A 22,037-nucleotide genomic window follows, 5' to 3' on the forward strand; every position below is an offset into this window, starting at 1 on the left:
ATGTCATTTGAGATGTCATCAGTGATGTCATGAGTGATGTCACTGACCATGTCATGAGTGATGTAATATGTGACGTCATCAGCAGTGCATTGCGGGCGCGCGAGTTATAGTTAGCTGAACTAACTATAACGGGGCAATTTCATTGGTTTTTTACGAGTAAAATGTCCAGCTAACTATAACATGTGTGAAACCTATGGTTTTTTCACTGAATTTCTAAGGTTTTTTAAATGCTAATTCCTAACTATAACGTGTGTGAAACCTATGGTTTTTTCAGTGAATTTCTAAGGTTTTTTAAATGCTAATTCCTAACTATAACGTGTGTGAAACCCATGGTTTTTTCAGTGAATTTGCAAGGTTTTTTAAATGCTAATTCCTAACTATAACGTGTGTGAAACCCATGGTTTTTTCAGTGAATTTGCAAGGTTTTTTAAATGCTATTTTTTTTTTATATTCTTCATTTTTTTCAAACATATTTTTATTTTAATTTTCTTATCTTTTATAAAGACTATGCTTTAATTTTTAAAATCCTTAAATATTTTTTTTATATATATTTTTTTAAAATAAACATGTAAAATTTATTTCCTGATTTTTTTTTTTTTTTTTTTATAGTACGCGTACCGTAAGCTCACGGTAAGCGTACGGTTTACGCAACGTCCGTAATCTATCTACGCTGCTTGCGTATAGTTACGCACTTTGCGTAGCCGCGCGTACTGCGCGCGGGACGCGTGCGCGCTTACGCAACACGCGCACGTTACGCGGAAGTGCCGGGAAATGACTGTTATGCGCATGTGCGCAAGCGCGTGTCTTTTTTACGCGCACGCGTACTTTTTGCCGTAAGCGCACCGTAAGCGTACCGTAAGCGTACGGTAGGTCATGTGATCTTGAAACACAACTTTTGATTGGTTGAAACTACTTTCAGTTCTAGAACTCTCCTACACCACACCCATTCCCCTCATTTCTGCTTGTGATCCCTTGGGAGAAGGAGCTGGTTTGTCTTTGGGATACGATGGCAGAACAGCAGAGCTCTTCTGAGAGTGAGGCTAGCACCAGCAGCACTGTCTTGAGGCAGAGAGCGAGGAAAGTAAAACCTTCTTATGTTTGGGATTATTTTACTTTTCCAGAAGGCCAGCAAAAGGTGAATGCACCTTTAGTTACTTGCAAGCTGTGTAAGCGTGTACTTTCTAGAGGTAAACCTGACAAGAAGTATTCCTTTGGGAATCACACCATGATGAGGCACCTCAAGGATGTACACAAAAGGACACATGCACATCTTTTTGGAGGTAACTCTTCAGAAAGACGAGCCAGTACATCCACAGCAGCTCAGCCTGGACCATCACCTGCAGAGCTTACTCCTTCTTCTGCAGCTCAGGTGAGCCCTTCATCTGTGGGGGGAGAATCTCCTTTTGCTGGCCCTCTGGAAATGAACCCTCGATTTCGGAAGGTTGATATTCATTGCACATTTTGTAAAGCTCTAATTTGTTATAGGGAGACCAGTGTTTCCCTAGTGAATAACAAAATAGATCAGCACATTTGTAGCTTTGAATGATTTTCCCATGGTTCCTTTCCTCTGTCCCTGCATGAACACAACGGTTCTTTTAAGAGCCAACCTTATCTTTCATCTTTTTTTTACATTTTTTTTAAAAAACTTTTTTTTTTTTTTTTTACCGTACGCGTACGGTAAGCGTACCTTTTTTTTTATTTTTTAAAAAAAACACTAAAAATCATTTATCACATTACAAGGTCCTTGAGAGACTACAATTATTACTATTGACTTACCTTACTTACTCAAAAAAATATTTATTCATTTGTTTTTTTAAAAAATAGTTTTTAAAATGGTTGTAGTTTACGAAAATTTTCTATATCGATCTGAAAAAAAAGAAAAAAGTATTAATATTTTTAAACCATTTTATAATACAGTACACATATTTACATTTTAAATTTCTGCCTATAATTCTTCTATGCACACAGAGTCATGTTTTCACATTAGTGCCAAAACGAAATTTCTTTGCCAATTTGAAAGCACACTTACTGCTCTTTTTTTTTCGGGCCAAGTGAAAATCTCTTTTACAGACTGACACATTATGAATCCACCATGTGTAACTACAACAAAAACAATTCCCATTTCTATTATTCATTTCTTAAGTTACCACATACATCCCCTCTCAAACTGTAAACTCACCTTTAAAATTAGTTAGTTGTGAAAGAAATGTGTCACTCAAACAGCAGATTATCAGAGCCAGGATCTCTGTTCTGTACACCTCTCTCCTCTCAGCAGAACCAGATAATGGCAAACTTTCCCTCTATTTTTCCACACATATACATGTAAGTTTCAAATCTCAGTGCTTCCCCCTTTTTTTCAAATGTAATGACACATTTCTATTGGTTGAAAACCAACCCTTTTCCAAAAGTACCCTGCCCCCAACTTGACTTCTGCCTAGTACCCTTCCCCCAACTTGACTTCTACCTGCTACCATAGCAACAGCTCATGGAACACTGCTGTGTGCAGTTAGGTCAGAAGTTCGACACACAATGTTTCAATTCCACAGAGCAAGAGTGCTTGACTTTTCAAACCTAACTGCAAATCCATAGTACTGTTCTTTGGTTACACATTTTTTTGTACCAATACAAAACATGCTTCTATTAATTTTCACATACAGCCTAGTTTTTTTTCTAGAATGGTATGAAACAGCCAATCAGTTCTTTTTGTTTTGTAAAAAATATGTATGCCTCCATTTCCAAACTGTCTTTCTTTTCATATTGCCATTCTACTGAAAGACACCTCCTGAGTGCATCCAGTTCTCCTTTGAAGATGTTCACAGTGTGGATTGTAGGGCACAGCTATGTCTTCTGGAGTGAAAAGTTTGCAGAGAAAACAGATATGGTGAGAGACCTTGCTTTGCCAAATGTAGACATTAAATGGATTGGTCAGAGAGGGTTAAAGTGGCACCAATTGATGCCATTGGTGAAATCCTTCATGCAAATCCAACACCCTGACCTCATAATAGTGCACTGTGGTGGCAATGACCTAGGCACTTTGACTGGGGTAGGTCTGGAAATGCTTATGAAGGACACCTTTGCACAACTGTTTTCACTTTTCCCTAAAACTGCCTTTGTGTTTTCCAACATATGCCAAAGGCAAAAATGGAACTGGTCCAATCATTTCTGTCCACAGATTGACAAAGCAAGAAAGCACGTCAACAAATCTGTTTCTGCTTTCCTCCGTGACTATGGTATGGGTGCCATTTACCACAACAACTTGCGTTACGACATGCAAGACATTTATAGAGGAGATGGTGTGCACTTCAATGATGAAGGGAACAGAGTCTTCCTCTTGAACCTTAGACTCTGCATCGGTACTTACTTGTAGGTACCACTAAAAAAATGACTCCATAAACACAACAGCTCTTTTTAGAGCTCCCTAATTTCTAAACTCTTAAATCTGATTTTCATTTATTTATTTTTATTTTTTTTACCGTACGCTTACCGTGAGCTTACCGTACGCGTACCCCGTGATTTTTTTTAAAATCAATAAATGTTTTCTTTGTACTTTTCTGTCCTTCTTTGACCCCCTTACAATTGTTAGGGGGTCTGTAACTCTCCTCATTGCCCCCTTTCCTTGTTTTCACTCTTTTTTTTCAGAGTGAAATACACAAAATGGCGGCCGCCGCTTCCTGGTTTCGGCCGATTCGAATGTTTACTAAGATCTAAGAGCCAATCAGAATCGCGCTCGCGCACGCCACCGTACGCTTACCGTAAGCGTACGGTAAGCGTACCGTAAGCTGGCTCAGATATATATATTGATTTAAAGGCTATTTTCTCAAAATCAACTGAACTGATTTACACCAAACCTACAAAAGGCACTTCCTTGACCTACGGACTACCTCTCTGCCAAATTTCTAGTAATTCTGTTCAGCCGTTCGGGCTGTAGCTCGTTCTAAAGGTCCTATGGAAAAATGCATGGGAAAAACGCGTTTTGGGACCCCCCTTTTATCTCAGCCCCCGCTTGACGAATCCCCCCGAGACTTTCAGGGTAGGAGCGGAGCGTAGCGCCCCACCTATTTTGAGAAATTCGCGAGGATTCGTCGACCGGCGCCAAAGTTATTCAAAATAGAATGTTGAGGTTTTCCTATGGAAACGTGGTCCTAACTATAACTACCTACTGGCGACCGCCAGTAGGTAATATATATATATATATATATATTACCTACTGGCGACCGCCAGTAGGTAATATATATATATATATATATATTACCTACTGGCGGTCGCCAGTAGGTAGTTATAGTTAGGACCACGTTTCCATAGGAAAACCTCAACATTCTATTTTGAATAACTTTGGCGCCGGTCGACGAATCCTCGCGAATTTCTCAAAATAGGTGGGGCGCTACGCTCCGCTCCTACCCTGAAAGTCTCGGGGGGATTCGTCAAGCGGGGGCTGAGATAAAAGGGGGGTCCCAAAACGCGTTTTTCCCATGCATTTTTCCATAGGACCTTTAGAACGAGCTACAGCCCGAACGGCTGAACAGAATTACTAGAAATTTGGCAGAGAGGTAGTCCGTAGGTCAAGGAAGTGCCTTTTGTAGGTTTGGTGTAAATCAGTTCAGTTGATTTTGAGAAAATAGCCTTTAAATCAATATATATATCTGAGCCAGCTTACGGTACGCTTACCGTACGCTTACGGTAAGCGTACGGTGGCGTGCGCGAGCGCGATTCTGATTGGCTCTTAGATCTTAGTAAACATTCGAATCGGCCGAAACCAGGAAGCGGCGGCCGCCATTTTGTGTATTTCACTCTGAAAAAAAAGAGTGAAAACAAGGAAAGGGGGCAATGAGGAGAGTTACAGACCCCCTAACAATTGTAAGGGGGTCAAAGAAGGACAGAAAAGTACAAAGAAAACATTTATTGATTTTAAAAAAAATCACGGGGTACGCGTACGGTAAGCTCACGGTAAGCGTACGGTAAAAAAAATAAAAATAAATAAATGAAAATCAGATTTAAGAGTTTAGAAATTAGGGAGCTCTAAAAAGAGCTGTTGTGTTTATGGAGTCATTTTTTTAGTGGTACCTACAAGTAAGTACCGATGCAGAGTCTAAGGTTCAAGAGGAAGACTCTGTTCCCTTCATCATTGAAGTGCACACCATCTCCTCTATAAATGTCTTGCATGTCGTAACGCAAGTTGTTGTGGTAAATGGCACCCATACCATAGTCACGGAGGAAAGCAGAAACAGATTTGTTGACGTGCTTTCTTGCTTTGTCAATCTGTGGACAGAAATGATTGGACCAGTTCCATTTTTGCCTTTGGCATATGTTGGAAAACACAAAGGCAGTTTTAGGGAAAAGTGAAAACAGTTGTGCAAAGGTGTCCTTCATAAGCATTTCCAGACCTACCCCAGTCAAAGTGCCTAGGTCATTGCCACCACAGTGCACTATTATGAGGTCAGGGTGTTGGATTTGCATGAAGGATTTCACCAATGGCATCAATTGGTGCCACTTTAACCCTCTCTGACCAATCCATTTAATGTCTACATTTGGCAAAGCAAGGTCTCTCACCATATCTGTTTTCTCTGCAAACTTTTCACTCCAGAAGACATAGCTGTGCCCTACAATCCACACTGTGAACATCTTCAAAGGAGAACTGGATGCACTCAGGAGGTGTCTTTCAGTAGAATGGCAATATGAAAAGAAAGACAGTTTGGAAATGGAGGCATACATATTTTTTACAAAACAAAAAGAACTGATTGGCTGTTTCATACCATTCTAGAAAAAAAACTAGGCTGTATGTGAAAATTAATAGAAGCATGTTTTGTATTGGTACAAAAAAATGTGTAACCAAAGAACAGTACTATGGATTTGCAGTTAGGTTTGAAAAGTCAAGCACTCTTGCTCTGTGGAATTGAAACATTGTGTGTCGAACTTCTGACCTAACTGCACACAGCAGTGTTCCATGAGCTGTTGCTATGGTAGCAGGCAGAAGTCAAGTTGGGGGAAGGGTACTAGGCAGAAGTCAAGTTGGGGGCAGGGTACTTTTGGAAAAGGGTTGGTTTTCAACCAATAGAAATGTGTCATTACATTTGAAAAAAAGGGGGAAGCACTGAGATTTGAAACTTACATGTATATGTGTGGAAAAATAGAGGGAAAGTTTGCCATTATCTGGTTCTGCTGAGAGGAGAGAGGTGTACAGAACAGAGATCCTGGCTCTGATAATCTGCTGTTTGAGTGACACATTTCTTTCACAACTAACTAATTTTAAAGGTGAGTTTACAGTTTGAGAGGGGATGTATGTGGTAACTTAAGAAATGAATAATAGAAATGGGAATTGTTTTTGTTGTAGTTACACATGGTGGATTCATAATGTGTCAGTCTGTAAAAGAGATTTTCACTTGGCCCGAAAAAAAAAGAGCAGTAAGTGTGCTTTCAAATTGGCAAAGAAATTTCGTTTTGGCACTAATGTGAAAACATGACTCTGTGTGCATAGAAGAATTATAGGCAGAAATGTATTGCGTCTTGCTCTGGTGATTTCACAGTTGCAGTAGATGGAAAAGAGGAGCGAATATTTGGGGGAAGAAGCAGAGGTTTAGCACACACCCATGTGCTTGCCATGTATAGTCATGCACAGTAATTAGAAGCGAGTGGGGTTTTCAGGTTTAAGTCTGTAATGCAAATACATTCAGCATCACTAAGGCTGGTTGCCCCTGCTGGAGTGTAGGCAGTCACAGAGAATACACACGGTGGTGGTCTGAAAAAAAAACAGCTTGGACATGTGCATTTAAATAAATTTAAAAAAAAGGTTTCAGAATGTGTCAGTCTGTAAAAGTGATTTCAAAGTGTAAAAAGAGATTTTCACTTGCCCCCGAAAAAAAAAGAGCAGTAAGTGTGCTTTCAAATTGGCAAAGAAATTTCGTTTTGGGACTAATGTGAAAACATGACTCTGTGTGCATAGAAGAATTATAGGCAGAAATGTATTGCGTCTTGCTCTGGTGATTTCACAGTTGCAGTAGATGGAAAAGAGGAGCGAATTTTTGGGGGAAGAAGCAGAGGTTTAGCACACACCCATGTGCTTGCCATGTATAGTCATGCACAGTAATTAGAAGCGAGTGGGGTTTTCAGGTTTAAGTCTGTAATGCAAATACATTCAGCATCACTAAGGCTGGTTGCCCCTGCTGGAGTGTAGGCAGTCACAGAGAATACACACGGTGGTGGTCTGAAAAAAAAACAGCTTGGACATGTGCATTTAAATAAATTTAAAAAAAAGGTTTCAGAATGTGTCAGTCTGTAAAAGTGATTTCAAAGTGTAAAAAGAGATTTTCACTTGGCCCGAAAAAAAAAGAGCAGTAAGTGTGCTTTCAAATTGGCAAAGAAATTTCGTTTTGGCACTAATGTGAAAACATGACTCTGTGTGCATAGAAGAATTATAGGCAGAAATGTATTGCGTCTTGCTCTGGTGATTTCACAGTTGCAGTAGATGGAAAAGAGGAGCGAATTTTTGGGGGAAGAAGCAGAGGTTTAGCACACACCCATGTGCTTGCCATGTATAGTCATGCACAGTAATTAGAAGCGAGTGGGGTTTTCAGGTTTAAGTCTGTAATGCAAATACATTCAGCATCACTAAGGCTGGTTGCCCCTGCTGGAGTGTAGGCAGTCACAGAGAATGCACACGGTGGTGGTCTGAAAAAAAAACTGCTTGGACATGTGCATTTAAATAAATTTAAAAAAAAAGGTTTCAGAATGTGTCAGTCTGTAAAAGTGATTTCAAATTGAAAAAAGAGATATACACTTGCCCCCGAAAAAAAAAGAGCAGTAAGTGTGCTTTCAAATTGGCAAAGAAATTTCGTTTTGGCACTAATGTGAAAACATGACTCTGTGTGCATAGAAGAATTATAGGCAGAAATGTATTGCGTCTTGCTCTGGTGATTTCACAGTTGCAGTAGATGGAAAAGAGGAGCGAATTTTTGGGGGAAGAAGCAGAGGTTTAGCACACACCCATGTGCTTGCCATGTATAGTCATGCACAGTAATTAGAAGCGAGTGGGGTTTTCAGGTTTAAGTCTGTAATGCAAATACATTCAGCATCACTAAGGCTGGTTGCCCCTGCTGGAGTGTAGGCAGTCACAGAGAATACACACGGTGGTGGTCTGAAAAAAAAACAGCTTGGACATGTGCATTTAAATAAATTTAAAAAAAAGGTTTCAGAATGTGTCAGTCTGTAAAAGTGATTTCAAAGTGTAAAAAGAGATTTTCACTTGGCCCGAAAAAAAAAGAGCAGTAAGTGTGCTTTCAAATTGGCAAAGAAATTTCGTTTTGGCACTAATGTGAAAACATGACTCTGTGTGCATAGAAGAATTATAGGCAGAAATGTATTGCGTCTTGCTCTGGTGATTTCACAGTTGCAGTAGATGGAAAAGAGGAGCGAATTTTTGGGGGAAGAAGCAGAGGTTTAGCACACACCCATGTGCTTGCCATGTATAGTCATGCACAGTAATTAGAAGCGAGTGGGGTTTTCAGGTTTAAGTCTGTAATGCAAATACATTCAGCATCACTAAGGCTGGTTGCCCCTGCTGGAGTGTAGGCAGTCACAGAGAATACACACGGTGGTGGTCTGAAAAAAAAACAGCTTGGACATGTGCATTTAAATAAATTTAAAAAAAAGGTTTCAGAATGTGTCAGTCTGTAAAAGTGATTTCAAAGTGTAAAAAGAGATTTTCACTTGGCCCGAAAAAAAAAGAGCAGTAAGTGTGCTTTCAAATTGGCAAAGAAATTTCGTTTTGGCACTAATGTGAAAACATGACTCTGTGTGCATAGAAGAATTATAGGCAGAAATGTATTGCGTCTTGCTCTGGTGATTTCACAGTTGCAGTAGATGGAAAAGAGGAGCGAATTTTTGGGGGAAGAAGCAGAGGTTTAGCACACACCCATGTGCTTGCCATGTATAGTCATGCACAGTAATTAGAAGCGAGTGGGGTTTTCAGGTTTAAGTCTGTAATGCAAATACATTCAGCATCACTAAGGCTGGTTGCCCCTGCTGGAGTGTAGGCAGTCACAGAGAATACACACGGTGGTGGTCTGAAAAAAAAACAGCTTGGACATGTGCATTTAAATAAATTTAAAAAAAAAGGTTTCAGAATGTGTCAGTCTGTAAAAGTGATTTCAAAGTGTAAAAAGAGATTTTCACTTGGCCCGAAAAAAAAAGAGCAGTAAGTGTGCTTTCAAATTGGCAAAGAAATTTCGTTTTGGCACTAATGTGAAAACATGACTCTGTGTGCATAGAAGAATTATAGGCAGAAATGTATTGCGTCTTGCTCTGGTGATTTCACAGTTGCAGTAGATGGAAAAGAGGAGCGAATTTTTGGGGGAAGAAGCAGAGGTTTAGCACACACCCATGTGCTTGCCATGTATAGTCATGCACAGTAATTAGAAGCGAGTGGGGTTTTCAGGTTTAAGTCTGTAATGCAAATACATTCAGCATCACTAAGGCTGGTTGCCCCTGCTGGAGTGTAGGCAGTCACAGAGAATGCACACGGTGGTGGTCTGAAAAAAAAACTGCTTGGACATGTGCATTTAAATAAATTTAAAAAAAAAGGTTTCAGAATGTGTCAGTCTGTAAAAGTGATTTCAAATTGAAAAAAGAGATATACACTTGCCCCCGAAAAAAAAAGAGCAGTAAGTGTGCTTTCAAATTGGCAAAGAAATTTCGTTTTGGCACTAATGTGAAAACATGACTCTGTGTGCATAGAAGAATTATAGGCAGAAATGTATTGCGTCTTGCTCTGGTGATTTCACAGTTGCAGTAGATGGAAAAGAGGAGCGAATTTTTGGGGGAAGAAGCAGAGGTTTAGCACACACCCATGTGCTTGCCATGTATAGTCATGCACAGTAATTAGAAGCGAGTGGGGTTTTCAGGTTTAAGTCTGTAATGCAAATACATTCAGCATCACTAAGGCTGGTTGCCCCTGCTGGAGTGTAGGCAGTCACAGAGAATACACACGGTGGTGGTCTGAAAAAAAAACAGCTTGGACATGTGCATTTAAATAAATTTAAAAAAAAAGGTTTCAGAATGTGTCAGTCTGTAAAAGTGATTTCAAAGTGTAAAAAGAGATTTTCACTTGGCCCGAAAAAAAAAAGAGCAGTAAGTGTGCTTTCAAATTGGCAAAGAAATTTCGTTTTGGCACTAATGTGAAAACATGACTCTGTGTGCATAGAAGAATTATAGGCAGAAATGTATTGCGTCTTGCTCTGGTGATTTCACAGTTGCAGTAGATGGAAAAGAGGAGCGAATTTTTGGGGGAAGAAGCAGAGGTTTAGCACACACCCATGTGCTTGCCATGTATAGTCATGCACAGTAATTAGAAGCGAGTGGGGTTTTCAGGTTTAAGTCTGTAATGCAAATACATTCAGCATCACTAAGGCTGGTTGCCCCTGCTGGAGTGTAGGCAGTCACAGAGAATACACACGGTGGTGGTCTGAAAAAAAAACAGCTTGGTTTCATAATGTGACAGTTTGTTATACAGATTTTCACTTGCCCAAAAAAAAAGAGGAGTTTGTGTGCATTCAAATTGGCAAAGAAATTTCGTTTTGTGACTATTGTGAAAAGAAATGTAGTAATATATTTAAATACAATAAAGAATTTTTTTTTTAGTTTTTTTGCAGGTATTGCTGAAGAACAGTGAACAAAATTTAAGATGCCTACAAAATCTCGAGTTCAAAAAACGCTAAAAAAAAAACTATATTTGAGGACAACTGGAGGACCAAAGTTAGTAGAAGATGCTGATGTTGGGAAAAAGAAAAAATCTTCTGGTAAGCAAAAAAGACAATTCCTAAACAAAATATTGAAAACAAACAAAAATGTACAAAATGTCTGTTCTCGGAAAAATGTAACAAAACCTACAGAACAGCAAAAAATTGAGGATTTAGTTAATGCAAATATACCTTCTGCAATTGAAAAGTTTAACATAAACAGAAAAACAGCATTTAAAGAGATACGTAGAAAAATGTTTCAGAGAAGAGTTATGTCCAATTTGATAAAGGATATAAAGAAATATAAGCAAAAGGCTAAATATTATAAGAGAAAAAAAGAAATTGAAGCCATTGCAGCAAAGGCATTAGAATTAAAAAGGAAACTATTCATATTAATTTTGAATAGGATGCGTACATTAGATAAAATGGTTAATGTACTGAAATCACAAAGCAAAAGCAAAAGAGTAGTGAACAGAACAAATTTTTGTAAAGTGTTTTTAGGAAAGTGGATGCATAGCTCAAGTAGTGAACCTTTTTTTAATGAAGAGAGCTATTTTCAAAGTAATAGTTTGCTGCATGCAGTTGACACCAGAGGTCGTTCATACGAAGTAAAAAATGGTTGCATAATGGAGAAGGAGATAATGGTTCCAAGAGATGAGGTACAAGTGATGGCAGATGAGGCAATGGGGAGACGTCCTAAAGCCCCAGTGTACACTTGGAATTGTAGTAGTATTTGCACTGTGCGTCAGGAATCTATTGACAGATTTCGAGAGTTTCTAAGAGAATATAGTAAAAAAAGTGTAAAACAAAAGATTAAGGTGCTTCAAAGTCTGGATCCATGCAGAGTGAGAGAGAATACTGGTTTGCAGGGTCATTCTCTTGCTTGTCTATCTAGAAAAGTGTGCAATAGTGTTTTCCATCATTTTAGGATGCTGGCTGTTCATCATACTGAAATGAGAAAGTTTGTGAGACGGTTGTATTTTGCCAAAAGTCCAGCAATAAAGTTAAATGAATTGAATAGGGCTCTGTTCCGAGGAACGGTATCAGATGTAGAGAAGGTTGTTGATGAAATTCAGTTTTGTTACTTTGGTCCTGAACAAAACAGTGCAGAGAAGGACACAGTAAATGAGGCAGAAGTGGAAGAGAATGTAGAACCTTGTGTAAGTAAGACATTTAATGATCACATAACAAAATTTGCAATAGTCTCTAATGAAAGACCAAATGTTACTTGTATTTGTTGCCGCAGAACTCATTATAGAAAACAAACTAGGAATGTTGATCTCTACAGAAAGAGTGAAAATGAAGATAATTATAAGTGGATGGATTTTGCAACATATATATTTCTTGAAAATTGTTTTGAATTGGGTGAAGATCAGCGTATTTGTAAATACTGCTACAACAAGTTAGAGGAAAATAGAATGCCGACCAGAGCTGTACATAATAATTTAGAATTGGATGCTATTCCTGCTGAACTTTCTGAATTAAATACATATGAGTCTATACTCATTCAATGTGTTCATCCGTTCCAGACCATAGTACGTATGGAGCCCAAAACTGGTAAATTACCTCCTTCAGATTTAGTGAGAGGTTTAAAAGGTAGAGTGGTGTATTTGCCCTTGGATTTGAAAAAAAATATGGAAACTATTGATGCGGATACTTTGGAAACTGAACCATTAATTATTCTGGTTAATGGTGTACCTACAAAGAATAAGAAGATTTGGCAGGAGCTGGTAGATGTGCGGAAAGTACAAAGAGCAAATTTGTATTTGAAAAAAAATAACAAATGGTATGAATCAATTTATATAGTAGAAGAAGAAGAAGAAGAAGATTTACAAGGAGATACAGAAACACCAAGTGGACAAATTGAAAAAGTGGACAAGTCAAAGGAAGAAGAAATTTATGAACATTTTAGCATACATCCTCTCCATTCGAAAGAAGTTATGGGAGACAATATTGATCTCTTTCAGATGAAGAAAGCAAAAGGAAATCCCGTGAGTGTATGGGAGGAGAGCTTGGAAGCTCGATGTTTTCCCCAGCTGTTTCCTAAAGGAAAAGGAGGACGATACGATGAACGTCCGGAACAGATTCCAGCTTCTGAGTATCGGACTACAAGACTATATGCTGAAGATCCCAGATTTCGACAAAGTATCCCTTATTTGTTCCATCTTTTATTTGAAAGCGACTTGTCTGCACTGTCTTATGCAGTAAATCACATTTTAAAAAGTGGAGTACATTTACAAAATGTGTCTGCTAAGGATTTTATGGAGAAAGTGCAGCACCGAGATGATCATTTGGAAACACAACTGATCAATCTGATGGCTTGTCAGCGTGGGACAAATGAATATTGGTACCGACGCCATGGTGAACTAAAATGCATGTTACGCAATTTAGGAACACCAACATGGTTCCTTACCCTAAGCTGCGCCGAGTACGCTTGGGATGATTTACTGGATTTTCTACGAGAGGCCAATTCAAACATTGAAAACATCGAATACAAGACAGCAGGAGAACTGTGCTCATTGGATCCGGTTAATGTTTGCAGATATTTCAATCATAGATTTGAGGCTATGATGTCCTTCATCTGCAATAAAAAAAATCCACCCCTTGGAGAAGTAGTGGATTTCTTTTGGAGAAAAGAGTACCAGGCAAGAGGTGCTCCTCATATTCATATGCTGCTGTGGATCAAGGATGCCCCAAAGTTTGGAACAGATACTGATGAAGCAGTGTTATCTTACATTGAAGAATATGCAACATGTGCTATACCTAAAAGCACAGAAGAGTACAAGTTAAAGGAGCAAGTTCTACGTTTCCAAAGTCATCGGTGTGGAAAATACTGTCGACGGAAATACAAGAGCAAAGAAAAATACTACACTAAATGTCGATTTGGATTTCCTAGACCTGTTCTTACAAATGGAAGAGTCAACAGTTTTATGTCAGCTGTGAGACATACTATCACAAGAAAATCACCTAAGAATACCTACAACCTTAAAAGAAAAGAAGAATCAAAAAATATAAATGACTACAACCCAGTCATTTTATCCATGTGGAACGCTAACATGGATATACAGTATGTTGCTGACAATTCCATTGCTGTTGCTCGATATGTAACGTCTTACATTACGAAATCAGAAAAAACAGAATTGAAGGAAATGTGGGAAGAGATTTCTCACGAGAAGACTGTCAGTAAGAAGCTGTACAGTTTCAGTTTGAAGATGTTATCGCATCGAGAAATTGGATCCTACGAATGTTCAGATAGATTATCTTCTGCAAGTCTCTACTCGAAGTCAAGAAGAATAATTTGGGCAAGTTTAGGCCTTGCAGCAATGAGAAATCGGGTACTGAAATCTGTTGGAGAAATTGAATATTTGGCACAGTTCGAACCTGAAAGTACAGATATATTGAAAACAAACATGTTGGACACATATTATCCCAAGAGAAGTCATCATCTGGAGAACATGTGTCTCTATGAAGTGCTGCAGAACTACATTTATTCACGGAAAGCTGCAGAAGACATCAATAATGGAAAATATAAAGTCGTTGGTGAAGAAGGATGTTTGGTGAAGCAAACCAAAGGAAGTTTGATAAATCACCGGAAGCTGAGTTGCGACACTACCGACAAGAAAGAATTTTACTACTTGGCTCTTTTACAGTTGTTTAAACCATGGCGTTCAGAGGATGAACTACTGGGAGAATTCCAGAGCTATGAAGATTCTTTTAATGCTTGCAAAGACAGCATACAATGCAGTACATTCTCAACTTATCTGCAAATGTTAAATGAAGAAATTGAACAGGAAACTACAATTGCAGCAGAAATTGCTAGAGACAGTTCTCAGGACAGCCAAAGTTCAGGAACATACAGTCAAGATCCCCTAGGACAACCAATCGTTGAAAATGAAGCATCAATAGCCATGAATGAAGTGGAAACGGCTATGAATCAAGCTCAAGAAGCATTTATAGACTTAGAAAATTTGGAAAGACAACTGAATCAAGAGCAGCAACAAATTTATGAAGAGATCAAAAACAAAATTGATCACGGATTTCTACATGAAAAAAAAGAGTGCTCATGCACATCATTTCATCCAATCAGGATGTATGTAAGCGGACAAGCTGGCACTGGAAAAAGTTTCCTAATTAAAGTCATCAGAAGCTACCTAAAGCAAAAAACAGATTCTACTTTGTCTTGTGTGGTTACTGCTCCAACTGGGTTAGCAGCATATAACATAAAAGGAATCACCTTACATCGTTTGCTAATGTTACCAGTGGAGCATGAGAACAAAATACAATTCAACAAGCTAACTGGAGAAGCATGCTTGGAAGTTTCAAGAGTATTGAAGAAGATGCAAGTTCTCATTATTGATGAGGTGAGCATGGTATCAAACTTAATGCTTGCCTTTGTGCATTTAAGAATGCAGCAAATTTTGAAGACAGACTATGACGTGTTATTTGGTGGAAAACACGTCATCGTTTTTGGGGATCTTTTGCAACTTACTCCGGTTAAAGGACAACCAGTGTTTAATACTGTGACACATGAAGACACGAAGAAGTCATTGGGAAGCATCGGTAATACAAATATTTGGTCCTTCTTTGAGTACAAGGAACTTACAATTAATATGAGGCAAGCAAACGATGAAGAATATGGAAGTATTCTGAAAGATATCAGGATTGGACTACTCACAGAAGCTGGCAAAAAAGCATTACAGACTCGGCTGCTACATAATTTATTTCCAAAGGAAGAAATAGTTGCAGAGAAGATATACAAGAACATTGCAGAAAACAAAAGTGTCATCTGCTTAATGCCAACTCTACGTGAATGCTCAATATTCAATGAGGAGCTTTTGAAATTGGAAAAGGAAGAGATCATGAAATTGGAAGCAGTGGACAAAATTGAGGATGGAAGAATTACTGTCACAGTAACAGGCAAACTGAAAAATAAATTGGACTCACTAGAGAAGAACATCTCCAAAACAGCAGGATTAGAAAAAAATCTATATGTTTGCATGAACTGTAGAGTGTTTTTAAGGAGAAATTTGGATGTTGAAAAAGGCTTAGTAAATGGAGCGATGGGAAGAGTTGTGGGTTTTATTAATTATCAGAAAAAAGATGGAATTGAATGGTTAAAAATAAAATTTGATCAGATAGAGGAAGTTAAAGACATTTGTCGTTGTTCAGTTCGTTTCATGCTTGTGAAAGACTTATATGTACGTAGGAAGCAGTTTCCGTTTTCTCTAGCATATGCTGTAACTATTCACAAGTCTCAAGGATTGACTGTAGATTGTGCATTTGTGAACATTGGATCTAGTGTGTTCAAAGAAGGTATGGCATATGTTGCTTTGTCACGAGTCAAAACATTATCAGGTTTATTCATGATAGACTTCGATGACTCAAAAGTTAGTGCTGATACAAACTGTGTAAAGGAGTATAATAGATTAAGAAGAAGCTATGCTCCTCATTTAGGTCAGTATCCTGTGTTGGAGAAACGTGTAGTTTCTCGTAAAAGGAGAAATGAGAATATCTGTAATGAAGATGTAGAGAAGAGGAAAAAAAAGAGGAGTGATGTAATTGCAAGCAAAAAGAATAAGGAAAATGAAGAACAGGTTGTAGGATGTCATTTTGAAAATAGCTCTGGTGTCAACTGCTACGCAAATGTAGTGCTGAATGTTGCTTTTTATCTGGAAAGTTTGCAAGAGCAGATAATAATAAATCAGGGAAAAAGATTCTGTTCAGAGCTCAGTCTCCTTTTTCAAAAGCTGAGTAAAGATAAAACTCAAATAGAAAGTGCTACTGATATTAGAAAACTTTTAGATGTATGTTCAGGACGAACACAGTTTTCTCAAAATGAACAGCAAGATGCTCACGAATTTTTGATGTATTTTCTTCAGGTAGTGGAAGAAGAAGGAGTTCCCATTGACATTTTTTTTGGTCTCTCTTATAAATGGGAACATAGTTGTGATAATTGTTATAATATAAGTGGTTCTATTGTTGATAATGAAAGGTTTATTTATTTGACATTGCCAGAGAGTAAAACAGTCACTTTTGCAAACTTAGTTAAAGATGCTAATCATAGCATGAAATGTGGTGAGTGTAATTCTGACATGTTATCAACATTAATTTTAAGGGAATACGGACAGTATGTAATTTTAATGATGCAACGATGTAGAGCTGATGGATCAAAATTGGATACTTTAATAAAGAAGTTTACAGGACAGCAATTATCAATTTCAGGAAAAACTTTTGTAACTGTTGCAATAATTTTCCATGATGGACCTACTGTTACTTCTGGACATTACACAGTTTATCTAAAATGTGAAAAAGGATGGACACTGTGTAATGATTCCCAATTGATTTTCAAACAACGTTTGCCTTTTGATTTAGCAAATTCCTATCTAATCTTCCTGAAACCTAAATTTTAGAGAGACTTGGCAAGATCTGGACAAAATAATTTTACCATTTTACAGGATTACCATTGCAATTTTGTAGAAAAAAGATTTTTAAAATTATCATTTGGCCTAAAGGAAAGATAACCAATTGTAATGTGGACTTTTTAAATTTTTAATGCAATTTTGAAAAACCAATAATTTAGAGATTATCGGTAACTTCTGCACATTTTAAATTTTGGAATGTTATTGGACTGCCACTGGAAATTTTTTCAAAAATAATTTCAAAAATTACTATTTGGCCATGTGGAAAAGTAAGCAATTCTATTGTGGACTAAATAAATTATTCGAAAAATTTTCGTGAACCAAAATGTTACAGAGAATCGGTGAGATCTGGACAGATTAAACTTTAGAATTTTAATGGTTTTCCCTTGGAAATTTATTCCAGGGAAAGAATAAAAAATACTATTTGGCCTAAAGGAAATAAAATCAGATGTATTTTGGAGTTATTTGAGATATATTATTGTGAATGTACTTCTGAAACAAAAATATCAGACGGTATTTTAAAGAAAAAAGTATTGTTTTTAGATGACATTTTTTAAGAATAATATGCATTTCTGTAATGATAAGTTTAAGTGAGAAGAGATTCTGGGCTTTTTTAATACAATCTTTGAGATTGTTATTTTTTTTTGCCCGCTGTAAAATGATGAATGCAATTGCTTTCACAATTTATAGTGAAATGCAATATATTCTTAAAACAGCAAAAATAAGGCAAAAATATTTTTTGGGAAAAAATGTAAATATGTGTACTGTATTATAAAATGTTTTAAAAATATTAATACTTTTTTCTTTTTTTTCAGATCGATATAGAAAATTTTCGTAAACTACAACCATTTTAAAAACTATTTTTTAAAAAAACAAATGAATAAATATTTTTTTCAGTGAGTATGGTAAGTCAATAGTAATAATTGTAGTCTTTCAAGGACCTTGTAATGTGAAAAATGATTTTTAGTGTTTTTTTTAAAAAATAAAAAAAAGGTACGCTTACCGTACGCGTACGGTAAAAAAAAAAAAAAAGTTTTTTAAAAAAAATGTAAAAAAAAGATGAAAGATAAGGTTGGCTCTTAAAAGAACCGTTGTGTTCATGCAGGGACAGAGGAAAGGAACCATGGGAAAATCATTCAAAGCTACAAATGTGCTGATCTATTTTGTTATTCACTAGGGAAACACTGGTCTCCCTATAACAAATTAGAGCTTTACAAAATGTGCAATGAATATCAACCTTCCGAAATCGAGGGTTCATTTCCAGAGGGCCAGCAAAAGGAGATTCTCCCCCCACAGATGAAGGGCTCACCTGACCTGCAGAAGAAGGAGTAAGCCCTGCAGGTGATGGTCCAGGCTGAGCTGCTGTGGATGTACTGGCTCGTCTTTCTGAAGAGTTACCTCCAAAAAGATGACCATGTGTCCTTCTGTGTACATCCTGGAGGTGTCTCTTCATGGTGTGATTCCCAAAGGAATACTTCCTGTTAGGATTACCTCTAGAAAGTACACGCTGACACAGCTTGCAAGTAACTAAGGGTGCATTCACCTTTTGCTGGCCTTCTGGAAAAGTAAAATAATCCCAAACATAAGAAGGTTTTACTTTCCTCGCTCTCTGCCTCAAGACAGTGCTGCTGGTGCTAGCCTCACTCTCAGAAGAGCTCTGCTGTTCTGCCATCGTATCCCAAAGACAAACCAGCTCCTTCTCCCAAGGGATCACAAGCAGAAATGAGGGGAATGGGTGTGGTGTAGGAGAGTTCTAGAACTGAAAGTAGTTTCAACCAATCAAAAGTTGTGTTTCAAGATCACATGACCTACCGTACGCTTACGGTACGCTTACGGTGCGCTTACGGCAAAAAGTACGCGTGCGCGTAAAAAAGACACGCGCTTGCGCACATGCGCATAACAGTCATTTCCCGGCACTTCCGCGTAACGTGCGCGTGTTGCGTAAGCGCGCACGCGTCCCGCGCGCAGTACGCGCGGCTACGCAAAGTGCGTAACTATACGCAAGCAGCGTAGATAGATTACGGACGTTGCGTAAACCGTACGCTTACCGTGAGCTTACGGTACGCGTACTATAAAAAAAAAAAAAAAAAAATCTGGAAATAAATTTTACATGTTTATTTTAAAAAAATATATATAAAAAAAATATTTAAGGATTTTAAAAATTAAAGCATAGTCTTTATAAAAGATAAGAAAATTAAAATAAAAATATGTTTGAAAAAAATGAAGAATATAAAAAAAAAATAGCATTTAAAAAACCTTGCAAATACACTGAAAAAACCATGGGTTTCACACACGTTATAGTTAGGAATTAGCATTTAAAAAACCTTGCAAATTCACTGAAAAAACCATGGGTTTCACACACGTTATAGTTAGGAATTAGCATTTAAAAAACCTTAGAAATTCACTGAAAAAACCATAGGTTTCACACACGTTATAGTTAGGAATTAGCATTTAAAAAACCTTAGAAATTCAGTGAAAAAACCATAGGTTTCACACATGTTATAGTTAGCTGGACATTTTACTCGTAAAAAACCAATGAAATTGCCCCGTTATAGTTAGTTCAGCTAACTATAACTCGCGCGCCCGCAATGCACTGCTGATGACGTCACATATTACATCACTCATGACATGGTCAGTGACATCACTCATGACATCACTGATGACATCTCAAATGACATCACTGATGACATCATCTAGTGAATGTGTGTTATTCTGAAAATTAAATATGTTTTATATATGTATATCTCATGGTCGATGGAAGAATAAATGGGTATATAAGTGTCTAAATGGATGATTTGTTTTTGAAAAATTGATTGTGTAACTGACTGATTAAGTGTATCATAGTGAATACATGGCTTAGTGAATAATGTTTAAATATGTAAATATCTGTATCAGTCTCTCACTTTGTGTATAAGTGGCTGCATGGGTTGGTGAGTAGCTACATGGGTGCCTATTTAGGTTATTAGTTGTTTTTTTGAGTATCAGTCTGAGTGTCTGCATGGTTCGGTGGGGGGTATTACGTAGTGCATCGGTGCATGAATGAGTGACTCACTGTTTGTATGTGTTGAACACAGCATGTGTGCAGGACTGTATGGGTGGATGAGTGTGTGTATGGGTGTGTTAGTGAGTGAATGACTGTCTCAATAGTGTCTTCAGGAGTAACTACATACGTTTTAAACTAGTATATGTGACTATTGGTGTATATATGTGAGTATATGTGAAAGTGAGAGATTGAAAGAGTTCCTGTATGAATAAGTATGTGTTTCTATAAGTGATTGTTTAAAAGACTAAGTATGTGTAAGTTTCCGTAGAAGTAAGTGTGGTGGTGTGTGTATAACTGTATATGCAAGTAAATGTATGTTTGATTCTTTATTAGCATGAGTGACTATGTGTGTGAGTAACTCTATGGATGAGTGGCATTGTGTAACAGGATGTATAGATGTATGAGTACATATGATGAGTGAGTACATGTATGAGTGACTGTATAGGACTGTTGGTGAATGAGTGGATATGTATGTGAATCTTAGAATTACTGAAGAGGTTGTTGTAACTGGTATTGGTATGTCCATTGTTTTGAAATTTTTAGTCTCTATTTTTGAATGTGTGTATCAAAGCTTATATTAAGGTGAGAGGAGGTCTGCCACTCTATCACAAGGATGATGTCATCAGTGATGTCATCAGTGATGTCATTTGAGATGTCATCAGTGATGTCATGAGTGATGTCACTGACCATGTCATGAGTGATGTAATATGTGACGTCATCAGCAGTGCATTGCGGGCGCGCGAGTTATAGTTAGCTGAACTAACTATAACGGGGCAATTTCATTGGTTTTTTACGAGTAAAATGTCCAGCTAACTATAACATGTGTGAAACCTATGGTTTTTTCACTGAATATATATATATATACACACTCCACCAACTCCGGTAATGAACCAAGGGCTGTCGCGGGCGGTCCGAGTCAGGATACCGGAACTCCTCGTAAATACTCCACACTGTCCCCTTAAAGCCAAGGAAACACTCGGACACTCCGTAGAAAGCAAATGTTTAATCCAGCAAGCAGAACGACGCGTTTCACCTTTACGGCTTTGTCACGCTCGTAAAGTCAACATTACACCATGTTTAAATACACCATGAAAGTAAGTTAACCAAAAAAATAAAAAACGGACTTCTCATACACATATGGCTAAATCAAAGCGCTAATGCAGCGGCCATTGTGCAATGTAGTATAGCCTGAAAATAACAGTGCGATAATCGCCAATTCCATTCATATTAAGAAAGTTTGATGGTAGTTACTATACATTCATAAAAGTAGAATACCAAAAAATATAATTTAGTAAATATGCCTACAAAAACGAGCCATAACAATTCATAAACGGAAATGATATAACATTGCCGAATGTAAACTGAAAAGAATGGAAGAGGGGAGAAGCACCACATGATCTACGTCCGAGTGGACAGTGAGATATGAATACAAATCGCAATTGAAACATAACAGGCAGTGGCCACATTAGCTGCATGTGAGGGTAACAACTCAAAATAGTGTAAATCTAATTTAAGAAAAACACTTGTACAACTCCAATAGGAGACAAGAAAACATATTCACAGGTTATTCAGTCAACATCGTACATGTACAAAAATACGAGACAAAGTGCATGCCTCTGAAAATTACGCCCAAGTGGGCTATTGTGTTTGACCAGAATGACAAGAGTCCACATATAAATAGATGTTCTTCAACTAAATAGTCCACAAGTGAGAGAAGTATCTGGAAATGAAAAAGAATTAGGATTAAAACCTGAAAACCTCTTTACAGCAGACAATACATGTTCAATTCAATTGTGCAAATGTACTGCCAATTCTTCACTTAAATTCAACCCCATGGGGGCCAGACTG

At 37.6% G+C, this 22,037-nt stretch overlaps 1 protein-coding gene across 1 annotated transcript; it reads left to right on the top strand.

The window, feature by feature from the left end:
* Nucleotides 1-6,139: 6,139 nt before the first annotated feature.
* On the top strand, nt 6,140-21,809 carry LOC146831254 (uncharacterized). Its single transcript, XM_085603859.1, has 3 exons — nt 6,140-6,249; nt 10,630-14,303; nt 21,730-21,809. The coding sequence occupies exons 2-3, from the start codon at nt 10,673-10,675 to the stop codon at nt 21,807-21,809; spliced, it is 3,711 nt and encodes a 1,236-aa protein (XP_085459985.1). The 5' UTR covers nt 6,140-6,249; nt 10,630-10,672.
* Nucleotides 21,810-22,037: the final 228 nt, after the last annotated feature.

The sequence above is a fragment of the Triturus cristatus genome, chromosome 5_1 (assembly GCF_964204655.1).
Source record: "Triturus cristatus chromosome 5_1, aTriCri1.1, whole genome shotgun sequence".
In the NCBI taxonomy this organism is placed as follows: Eukaryota; Metazoa; Chordata; class Amphibia; order Caudata; family Salamandridae; genus Triturus; species Triturus cristatus.

What these genes read in the sequence shown, in the direction of transcription:
- LOC146831254 (XM_085603859.1), top strand. Translation starts at nt 10,673, where the DNA reads ATGCCTACAAAATCTCGAGTTCAAAAAACGCTAAAAAAAAAACTATAT. An exon ending in GGTGAAGCAAACCAAAGGAA is followed by an intron (nt 14,304 to 21,729) that starts GTTTGATAAATC and finishes CAACTCCAATAG; the next exon opens with GAGACAAGAAAACATATTCA.